The 12311-nt window shown below is 32.2% G+C and overlaps 1 protein-coding gene and 1 non-coding gene across 2 annotated transcripts; one reads left to right on the top strand and one right to left on the bottom strand.

The window, feature by feature from the left end:
* Positions 1-78: 78 nt before the first annotated feature.
* Positions 79-419, bottom strand: LOC125603301 (photosystem II CP47 reaction center protein-like; the record flags this gene model as incomplete). Its single annotated transcript, XM_048774404.1, has 2 exons — positions 245-419; positions 79-176 (listed from the first exon to the last, which is right to left on the bottom strand). Coding segments are annotated over exons 1-2 (273 nt in total), but the record flags the coding sequence as incomplete, so codon positions are not given.
* A 6173-nt stretch (positions 420-6592) lies between these two features.
* TRNAW-CCA lies at positions 6593-6666 on the top strand. Its single transcript has one exon. It is a non-coding gene; the product is annotated as a tRNA-Trp (tRNA).
* Positions 6667-12311: the final 5645 nt, after the last annotated feature.

Here is a 12311-nt window from a genome sequence, read left to right as displayed (position 1 = left end):
AAAGAATTCCAAAAATCTTGCAAATCCAAAGAAGGTTTTCCTGTACGTTCATCACAAAATTTCTAGATCCCAATATACCCAATGCCAAATAGCTGCCAAGAAGCACAAGCCAGAAACACGATATGTGCTGCGGCTCCCCTTCGTAACTCCAAAGACCCGATTCGTTATAGTCCCTCCTGTAATATTCCAACCGCCCCATGAATTGGTTATTCCTAACGAGTCATGAAAGGTATAACGAACATACCTTGTCTCCACATTGGATCAAGAACAGGGTCGGAGGGATCAAAAACAGCTAATTCATATAGAGCCATGGAACCGGCCCAACCAGCAACCAGAGCAGTATGCATTATATGAACCGAAAGCAAACGACCGGGATCATTCAATACAACAGTATGAACACGATACCAAGGCAAACCCATGGAAATACCCCTTTATCAATGAAAAATAGACACTATGTAACTTTATTGCATTGGAAAAAACTATGTTACGGACCCCCCTTTTTAGGTAATTATTTCGGAGAAAGGATTAATATTTGTTCTATTCTGTTAGTAATAATGGAACAATTCGATTCATAGGAAAAAGGGAAGCGGATCTATTCTATATCCGATAAGTACCAATACGCAATGGGGGTGAATCCTATGTTATATGAACCAAGATAGCTATTGTTGTTCAGAAGCCCGTTCGTAAAAAGTTTCCTTTAATTTTTATTCATTCTCTCTTACTTTACTTTTATTTTATATTTTATTTTAGCTTATTCAACTTCTGTATTAAATATGATTAATTTAAATATGATTAATATTAATAAAGTAGGAAAAAGGATAATATGATAAAAAAAAATGAAACCCCAGTCTTACGTTTCCACATCAAAGTGAAATAGAGAACTTCATTCTCTTTTTTTTCATTTCATGCCTATTGGCGTTCCAAAAGTACCTTTTCGAAGTCCTGGAGAAGGAGATACATCTTGGGTTGACATATAGTGCGACTTGTCAGATATATTGGGCTATATGGGATTTCCCCATTTTCTCCCTCGATCGAGATATCCTCTGTTTCGCTCAAAAGATTGATTGAATTATCAAAAATTTGTAACGCGAAGCGCAAAAAATAAATTAGAATTAAATGCAGGGAGTATTTAGATTGATATTAGATTATCAAAAATTTTTTATGGTTTTACGTGATCGGACTAATAAAATTAAGTATCCAGGCTCCGTTTAGCAAAAATCCAATTGATAATTAATATATAATATTTTTATAATTACTACTTAATATGATATGAATATGATATCAAAATTATGATAAAAATTCTATTAAAAAATAAAAAAAATACAAAAAATTGAAACAGGGTGATCTAAAACTGTTGATCAAATAAAATAATATAATTAAAAATTTATTGACTATTTGACAGAAGACATGTGAAAGAAATGAATTGAAAAAAAAAGAAGGAGTAGTAAAAAAAAAAAAGACGCGGTATTTGGTTCATTTGTCCTATATGTGCAAATCAAAATCGGGCAAATTTTTCCTTTTACTCGGAGTAGAGCATAAACCTAAAAAAACGGAATAAAAAAAGGAAGAAGCCCATTCAGGAACAAGAAAAAACCATCCCCATTTCAACTGAATCTCGATGAAAAAAAAATATCAATGAATCAAGTTAGTCTGACAGGCCTAATCAATCGTTTTATTATTTTATTATTAGGATTATAATATCTAATAAATAAAAGGGGCCAAAACTTATTTATTTTTTCTTTTACTTTTAAAAGGGAAGCAAGCCCTTCCCTTATTAAGTTAGAAAGAAAAGCCTTCTCTGAAAAAAAAGGGGGGGTTGGAATCGACACATTGATTTTTTAACAATTTTTGTTGAACCGTATGCATCAAAAGGTGCCTGTACGGCTCCTAAGGAATAAAATTTTATCCTAATCAACCGACTTTATCGAGAAAGATTGTTTTTTTTAGGCCAAGAGGTTGATACCGAAATCTCGAATCAACTTATTAGTCTTATGATATATCTCAGTATAGAAAAGGATACCAAAGATCTTTATTTGTTTATAAACTCTCCTGGTGGATGGGTAATATCTGGAATGGCTATTTATGATACTATGCAATTTGTGCGACCCGATGTACAGACAATATGCATGGGATTGGCCGCTTCAATAGCATCCTTTATCCTAGTCGGAGGAGAAATTACCAAACGTATAGCATTCCCTCACGCTTGGCGCCAATGAGTTTTTTTATTTTAGAGAAAAAATACTATGCCTTCGCCCTCGGAAATATGAATTAGTTAAGTAATAATAGCATGGCACTTCGAATTCGATATGAAATTTTTAGATTAAAAAATTAGATTATATATTGAAAGAGTAGTATGGGATAAGAAAGGGGTATTTAAAATGATATCTTCCCTATTCGGGCACATCCCAGCGTCACAAACTTTGTTTTCACACCGGAAGCTTATTTACAAAAACAAAAAAAAAGACACTTTGGGATTGCTGAATCATAGACGGATCAAAAAAAATGATATATAAAGCAACGGAACCATCATAGTATTTTTTTAACTCCTACAAAACAAAAAAGAAGGATGGTAATTGGATCATTTATGGATCCGCGTATAATAGAACCTATATTTGTTTTCTTTCGCCGAAAGGAAAGGTCAAAAACGTAAATTCCATTCTAGAGCCGTATGCAACGCACAAAAAAAGCCTGTACGGTTATTCAAATTTCTCTGTTTTTTTGGTTATCTCGCCTCATTCTGCGAAATAGAAAAAGCTTTTCTATTATATCATCAGGGTAATGATCCATCAACCCGCTAGTTCGTTTTATGAGGCACAAACGGGAGAAGTTATCTTGGAAGCGGAAGAACTACTAAAACTTCGCGAAACCATCACAAGGGTTTATGTACAAAGAACGGGCAAACCTATATGGGTTGTATCCGAAGACATGGAAAGGGATGTTTTTATGTCAGCAACAGAAGCCCAAGCTCATGGCATTGTTGATCTTGTAGCGGTTCAATAAAAATAGGAGCGATTTCATGCAAATCTACCACTGCTAATTTTATATCTTTTTAGATTAAAGGTTTAGTTTCATATTCTCTTCAATATATTTTTTTTATATTGAAGAGAATCTTGAAGAGAAGTAATTCAGAATTAGCCGGTTAGAACCCATCTAAACCAGCCCATTATTTATATGATTCCGTATGCCAACCATTAAACAACTTATTAGAAATACAAGACAGCCAATCCGAAATGTCACAAAATCCCCAGCGCTTCGGGGATGCCCTCAGCGACGAGGAACATGTACTCGGGTGTATGTGCGACTCGTTTAGATCATAGACTGAAACACAAAAAGGAAATTCTTTTTGAAATATCAAGGATCAGTACCTGTTAATAAAATAGAATGGAGGAACTCGATTCATTATTTCAAAAAGATAGATCATTCATATCTTCTATTGTGTCTGAAACTTATGGTTTACATTGGTGCAAATCCAATCAACTCCATTTTTTAGAAAACCCCAATGATAACAAATGGTTATCAATTAAGCGGGGGAAATCCCATTTTTTATTAAAAAGATTCCACTCTTGAAAGAAAAAACGGACTAACAGGGTAAATGACCAAATCAATTTTAAAATAAAATACCGTTACTGTATAAAGTGGATCTCATTGTGAAAGATCTATTACTGGAATATTAATGGGGTAGAGCCAAAGAATGTGAATTGTACAAGTTACCAATAGTATTGATTAATTAAAAGAAGGAGCTCCGGTGTATAGAGAGGACCTCACCGTTTTAGAAGTAACCATAGAAACGAAGGAACCCACTATTTATCCATTTCTATTTACTACTTTTTGTAGTTATTCTATTTTTTTTATATCAAGTACCAAGGCAATTTATCCTTTCAAAGCAAAGGAAAATACCTAGCCAAAAATAGTGGTGGGGAAGGTTAGAGTAGCAAAAGCCATTGGAATTTTTTTTTATACATTGGAATAATTCGTTTGGTTATTAATGACTAGTAAAGGGGAAAAGAATAACTAAAACTAAAAAAAGAATTAGTTATTCATCAAAGTTTGATTTATTCAATGACTAGAATTAAACGCGGATATATAGCTCGGAGGCGTAGAACAAAACTTCGTTTATTTGCATCAAGCTTTCAAGGGGCTCATTCACGACTTACACGAACTATGACTCAACAGAGAATAAGAGCTTTAGTTTCGGCTCGTCGGGATAGGGGTAAAAGAAAAAGAGATTTTCGTCGTTTATGGATCACTCGAATAAATGCCGTAATTCACGAAACGGAGGTATTCTATAGTTATAACCGATTCATACACAATCTGTACAAGAAGCAATTACTTCTTAATCGAAAAATACTTGCACAAATAGCTCTATTAAATAGGAGTTGTCTTTATACGATTTCAAATGAGATCAAAAAATGAGGGGATTGGAAGAAATCCACTAAAATATTTGAAATAGAGTTCTTAAGTAGAATAAGCTCGGGGAGGGTAGAGTAGAAATTAGTATTATAAAAAAAGTCGTCAAAACAAAACGAGGGTATATAGTCGCTAAAAAAAGACTTATTCTTTTTCTTTTCGACGATTCTTTTCTTTTTTTTTTTTTTTTATGACAGAAACAGACGTAACAATCAAATTTTGATTCTTGATTGGATTTGTCGAACAAAATATTAACCTCTTTTTAATTCCTTCAGATTAGTTATTCAATTGAAGAATAAGTCTATTTTTTTCTGGTTCTAAGGCTAGTAGTTCTAGGGGTCGACTCACTTCTTTCAAATTGTTTCTGATTATTAAGAAAAGGTAACAAAGATAAAATACGAGCTTGTTTTATAGCAATAGTAATTAATCGTTGTTGTTTTAAAGTTACTCTATTCACCCGTCTAGATAATATTTTTCCTTGTTCACTAATAAATCGACTAATTAAACTCATGTTTCTATAATCAATTCGATCCCCCGATTGGATCGGGGGCAAACGCCGACGAAAAGATCGCTTGGATTTAGTAAAAGGTCGCTTAGATTTATTCATAATTTTTTATTCCTTACCTATAAAATCCTATTTTTGATCGGATCAAAATAAAAACGATTGCTATTTCTATATAGGATAGAGTTTCTATATAGAATTAAGAATATAGGATTTGATTTCTTTCTATTATTTTATTTGTTTATATTTATATATATGTAATAATACGTAGATACTCTCATTATTCCTGTTCTTAAAATAAAATTTGACATACAAGCACTCAATTTTATCTATTTCTTAATTTCCCCATGAATTGTATGTTTATAACAATAGGGACAGAATTTTCTCAATTCCAATCGACTAGGAGTGTTATGCCGATTCTTTTGAGTAATATATCTGGAAATTCCAGCCGATTCTTTCTTAATATCATTTCGAACACAACTGGTACATTCCAAAATAATTGTTACTCGAACATCTTTACCTTTGGCCATGAAACCTCCTTTGGATTTATGATTCACCCCCAATCTTCTATTTTAATTTTAGGGTCCATAAAGAACAAGAACAAAAAAAATAGAAGCTGTTAATTAACTCAAAAAAATGTCTTAAATATTTCGTTGCAATGAATATTAATTAGTAATTAAATAAAAAGAAATAATAAGTAATATATGATTTTTTGAAAACTATATTTCAAATCTTTGTACAGTATTTTTTTTAAGTATCTCGTAGGATACTCTTTCCCTAGCAACACTTTTTTTTTAATTGGATCCTGAACCCTCGTTTTTATGACCTTTCGGCCCCCCTTTTTTTTTTCTAATTCTTTTTTTAGAATTAGAAAAAAAGGGGGGGTTATTCCCCGATCGTTGATCGTATCTCTAAATTTTTTTATCCTTTCTGATGTTAATAACTAGAATTAAAAAAAGGGAAATGTTAATGCATCTGGAAATAAACGATTAATCTCTATTAATAAACCTGCTAACGAAACGAACCATAGAGTACTTAGTACCGGTGCTACGGAAAGATATGTTTTTAGATCTCGCATTTGAAATCCTCCTTCTTTCTTCTTTATTGTATTACAATATATATAGTAATATATATAACTATAGATGTACATGTAGTTAAGAAGTTCTTGTATTTGTATATGTAACCCCCCATTTTCAAAATTAGAATTGAAATATTGTCTACTAGAACGATCTTATAGATTCCATTTTCAAATGGAAACGCCTTTTTATGTAAATTTGAAATTGATAGGATTTGCCTAAAAAAAGTAATTTTTTTAATTATACTTATATATATGTTTGTTATCTGATATGAAACAAAAAAAAAAGAAGGATGTGGAAAACAAGATAGGAATTGTTTACAATGACACTGTAAACCAATCGAAAGGGATGTAGCGCAGCTTGGTAGCGCGTTTGTTTTGGGTACAAAATGTCACGGGTTCAAATCCTGTCATCCCTACCTAATTACTGCTCAGAAGAGCAGTAACGAGGAATCCATTTTAGATTTATCTTTTTTTAATAAAATTGGACATACATATAATTCTGAATTTTATGATATACTATGATATAGTATATACGTACAAAATCGATTCGAGTTAAAGAATGTCCTCTTTCTAGCCTTTTCGTTTTTTTATAAAAAACAAGAAAAGCGCTCTTAGTTCAGTTCGGTAGAACGTGGGTCTCCAAAACCCAATGTCGTAGGTTCAAATCCTACAGAGCGTGATGTCACTCTTGTTTATTAGATTGTGTCAAAATTCCACTGTTCGCAAATAATTGAGCAGCAATCTGAATTCGACCTCCCGCATATGAAAGCAAGAAGGAGGTCAGTCAAAAAAAAGAGATGTTAATTAATCAAAAGTCCAACTGATCACCACGTCTGTATTGTAAATAAGCAGTTACGAATAATCCAGCCAAAGTAATAGGAATTAGACCTAAGACGATTCCAAATAAAGAAACTTCAATCATTTCAATTTTATTTTGTTTTCATTTTTGAAAGGGAGAAAAGAGAGGTACTATCTATTCCTAGCTCTTAATCTGTATTGCCGACGAATCTCAATGACCAAAATTGGGTAATTAACACGGTAAGGAACTATCGAACATATGAAATACCATATAAATCTTTTTTGATCAAAAAAGATTCATTCAATTAATTTCAAATAAGTCGTATTTTGCTTAGACCAATAAATAGAACTGAGGTTATAGTTAAAGCTGCTAGTAGAAAACCGAAATAACTAGTTATAGTAGGCATGAAGGGACTCAATAAAATATGTTTTTTTATACATATGTTTCTAAAGTACTTCCCGAAGTTTCAATAAAAAAATTTTTAAAGTAAAGATAGATACAAATACTAGTTCCAAGAATCAAAAAATTAAATTGAAAATTTGTGAGTTATCAAGCATTATCGGTGGTATGAACAAAAATAGAAAAAAGAAAAACGAAATTCATCGTCTTTGGCATCTGCACCATCTCAGGATTCAGAATTCACGTAACTGATTCATTGAAAAACTCTTTAAGAAATTAATAAGAAAAATAATACATAAAAAAATAACTCTATTATATAACTTCAGTTAAAACATAGAACTTTTTTTGAATAAACATGTAAAAATTTTTAAAAAAGTTGTTTGATTCTTTTTTTTTAAGTGACCTTAGAACCTAGAATATGCCCCCTTCTACATTTATTCAAATTGAAATAAATTCAATTTTGAATAAAGTAGATTAATATAGTAGAGCAGTTTTCTTCATTTAATCTATGAAATTAAACCAAAAAGCAGTATCCTACACGGAGAACGAGATCAGTCAAAAAAAGAGTTATTTATTTTAACTAGATTTTTAAAACTTGTAATTAGCAATTTCTATTATCGTTTCCTTTCTAGGTTTTAGGTTTTTTTCTTTCGATATTATATAGAAAATAGAGTGAAAAACCCATCATCTTTGTAGTTAGTTAAAGAAAGAAAAAACCTTTAAATTGAATACAACAAAACAATGCACGCATTCCAAAGATTTAGTATTATTATTTTTTTATTATTTGTTGTTCTTTTGAATTGATCCAAAACTATTCTTCCTTTTCTTGTTACTGGAAATTAATTCCTTAAAATAAAATGAAATAAAAAGCAAAAACGGGGGGGGGTCACATTATCATTACAAAAAATATCTTCTACAATTATGCATATGCAACAAAAATGAAATTGATGGGTTTTGGATTCAATTGACTTGGGACAATATGAGAATTTCCTTAATGAATTATTAGAATTAGAAACCACCCTCTTGAATTTTCATTTTATCTAATCTTTAGTTTATTTTCTAGTCCAAAACAAATAAAGGATCAAAGCCCCTATAGATTACAGATACAGGAATTTGAAGAAGTGGAACATGGTTATACATCGACAAGCAAAAAAAAAAACGAAATAAATTATCTAACACTTCAGTTCTATACTAATTCAAATTGCGTTGCTGTGTCAGAAGAAGGATAGCTATACTGATTCGGTAGACTCTAAAAATACCCTTGGTACTTTATTGACGATCTCACAAAGATGTAATCTCAGTGAATTTGAATTTACTGATTCATCTTTTACAGAATCGATTCCCTACAAGAATATCTGGAGTTCAGTATGTCTGGAAGCACAGGAGAACGTTCTTTTGCTGATATTATTACCAGTATTCGATACTGGGTCATTCATAGCATTACTATACCTTCCCTATTCATTGCGGGCTGGTTATTCGTCAGCACCGGTTTAGCTTACGATGTGTTTGGGAGCCCTCGTCCAAACGAGTATTTTACAGAGAGCCGACAGGGCATTCCATTAATAACAGGCCGTTTTGATTCTTTGGAACAACTCGACGAATTTAGTAGATCTTTTTAGGAGGACCCAATGACTATAGATAGGACCTATCCAATTTTTACAGTGCGCTGGTTGGCTGTTCATGGACTAGCTGTACCTACCGTTTTTTTTTGGGGTCAATATCAGCAATGCAGTTCATCCAACGATAAACCGAATTCAATTATTTATAGAGCTATGACACAATCAAATCCGAACGAACAAAATGTTGAATTAAATCGTACCAGTCTCTATTGGGGGTTATTACTCATTTTTGTACTTGCTGTTTTATTTTCAAATTATTTCTTCAATTAAAATTAAGTAAAATTAAGAAAAGAGCGTAGAATAATAAAATAAAAAACAAAGAGTAGTAATTTTCTTATCCCATTCGTTTTCTTATCCCATTCGGATGGATTATATATCATAATTATCTCTGACTGTTTATGTTTCTAGCATGACCACTCGATGAAATGTGGAGGGAAGCAGGATAAATGGCTGATACTACTGGAAGGATTCCTCTTTGGGTAATAGGTACTGTAGCTGGTATTCTTGTGATCGGTTTAATAGGTATTTTCTTTTATGGTTCATATTCAGGATTAGGTTCATCCCTGTAGAAATTGGATGAACTGAGTTATAGACGTGAAAACATAAGAACTCAACGGGGCCCAACTCTTCCTTCTTTGTCTGATTCGAGGGGGTCCCGTTGAACTGCTAATAATCAGAACAATTTTTATCGTGTTTTTGAAAAATGAACTTAATTAGATTAGTAGGTTAGGAGCATATAGTATTTATTATTAACCTTTCAAAGATCGAAAAAAGGGGGGGGGGTCACTTAATTTTATTTTTCTGCTTTCCCGACTGACACAATATTTTTTATCATTAGATCTATCATTAAAATTTTGTCTATACTCTATACTAATAGAAGTTTTTTCTTATTTTTTTAGTATTTCATCAAACTTGAAATGAAAATAAATAAAACTACAAAAAGTAACTATTATTAATACTATTAATTAATAATTATATATACGATATATATTAATATAGATATATTAAAACCTTATATATATAGAAACAGTAATATATATGTAAACTAAGAATAGGATTTTTTAACGAATGCAATTAAGAATGACAAGATCGACACAAGAAAAGGATGTCTAAAATTCCTTTTCTTGTGTCGAAGACTCGCAAGACAAGTAATACTCCCTATAGTCCCTAAAATTTGTTATTTCGCCAATTTCTAGTTCCCTTTTTTCTACGCTTGCTTTCCTTATTTTAGTATCTAGTCAAATTTTTCCATTCTAAATTACATTAGAAAAAAACTCTTGATTATTGATACATTCTATCAATTTCAATTGGTCACTAACGACAGAGTTACATCACACCCCCTCCCATTTTTCAATACAAATTTGTATTGAAAAATGGGAGGGGGGTAAAGTGAATTCTTCTTAATATACATACTAGGATTAGGACTATCAGACAAGTAATTCCTGACACCTGGTCGAAATCGAAAGTCTAAAGAGAGGCAAAAAGGCTTTTGATAATTTTTTTTGTTCTTTCTTTTTTACGAATTTGATAAGGCGAAATAGACAGATCTAAAAATTCATTTCGGATAATTGAACCTTCTCAAACTGTTTCTTTTTAAGAACCAAAAAGATTTGTGCCAAAACAACAGATCCTAAGAAGAACAAAAGGCCTTGGACACGTAATGGATCTTGAAGTACTATTTCCGCATCCCCCTGACCAAACCCACCCACATTAGGATTGCTTGTTAATGGTTGATCGAGTTTAATGGATTCGCCCTCTGAAACAAGAAGTTCTAGGCCTCGAGGGATAATATCAATTACTTGGCGTTCATTCGATGCATCCACTATGGTTATTTCGTATCCCCCTTTTTCTTTTCGTAAAATTTTACTTATTATCCCTCCTGCCGTAGCATTATAAACTGTATTGTTACTTTTGCTACCATCAGGATAAATCTGACCCCTTCCCCTATTTCCACCTACGTATATAGGATATTTTAAGAAGTGAACATCTTTATTAGTAGCAGGGTCTGGGGCAAGAATAGGAAAGGTTATTTCACTATATTTTTGACCAGGAACAGGACCTATCACAAGAATATTTTTTTATTGGGGCGATAATTCTGAAAAGACAGATTTCCTATCTTTTCTTTCATCTCGGGTGAAATACGATCGGGGGGGGCTAATTCAAACCCTCCGGTAAAATAAGAACAGCTCCCACATTCAAAGCTCCTTTTTTACCATTAGCTAGAACTTGTTTTAGCTGCATATCATAAGGAATTTAACAACTGCTTCAAATACAGTATCAGGAAGTACCGCTTGTGGAACCTCAATATCCACGGGCTTACTAGCTAAATGGCAATTGGCACATACAATACGCCCAGTTGCCTCTCGTGGATTTTCATAATTCTGCTGGGCAAAAATTGGATATGCACTTGAAATGGATGCCCAAGTTATTATATATATCATGAGTGAGACAGATATGGAGCGAGTAATCTCTTCCCTTATCCAAGAAAAGGTATTTCTAGTTTGCATGGTCCAATCGTTTATCCCGAAAATTTCTACAATAAAGTTAGGTAGGTCGATAATATACTTCCCTAGCCACAATTCTGCTATTTACATTTACTGAAAAAATAAATTTTTTTGAAATATACAAGGAATCCCTCGTGGGTAAAAAGAGTAAAGTAAATACGACTTTGATTTGGTTATGATGTATAAAGTAAGAAAGAGTAGAATTGGATCAGTGAATCGTTTTTTAGTCATTTATTGCATGATAAATCACTACAAGTGACGGAGATACACGATTTAAATAACGAAAGATCCAATATTTAAAAATTGTATCAAGAATGACTGGAAAGGTAGAAACTAGACCAGATAAAATTTGCTCATAATGAGCAAACCCAAAATCTTTGTAAATATACCAATCATTAGTTCCCAACCGTGAGGCGAATGGAATCCGATACATAAATCAGTTAATAAAAGAATCGAAAAAGCTTTAATTGTATCACTTAAATTATATAGGAATTCTTGAACCAAGAATTGAGAATAAAAAGCTTTTCCTTACCCCAAAAGGAATAACCACTTAGAATAACGAAAGATATTAGATTTGTCGAGAAGTGCAAGATTGTATGGATACGATACTCATTGTGTATTTTGATGAATTGGATCGTTTCTTTGTGGATTCCTAGACGAAATTGTTGTAAATCGGTTTCTGGGTATTCCTTTATCATTTCATCCAGCTGGAATAGTTCCTCTAATTGTATGAATTTTTCTAGAACACTTTTTTCTTGAATATCATTCAAGAAAGTTTCGCATTGTCTAGTATTCCACCATTAGTAATCCATTTTCAAACTTTATTACAGCAGAGAGATCAACCAGGCAAAAAGACTATAGATGTAAAATAAAAAAAGGAATGATGCTTTCTTTTTGCCATTTGATTGTGAATTGTTAATAGTCTCCTCAACAAATAATGGAGTTCTACTTCTTCCACTATATCTATCTTCATTTTCATTCTCACAAGATTCAAAATGGCAAA

Source organism: Brassica napus, unplaced genomic scaffold, assembly GCF_020379485.1.
Source record: "Brassica napus cultivar Da-Ae unplaced genomic scaffold, Da-Ae ScsIHWf_3141;HRSCAF=3960, whole genome shotgun sequence".
NCBI lineage: Eukaryota > Viridiplantae > Streptophyta > Magnoliopsida > Brassicales > Brassicaceae > Brassica > Brassica napus.
Note: the sequence above shows the minus strand (reverse complement) of the source record. Positions and strands in the feature narration are given on the sequence as shown.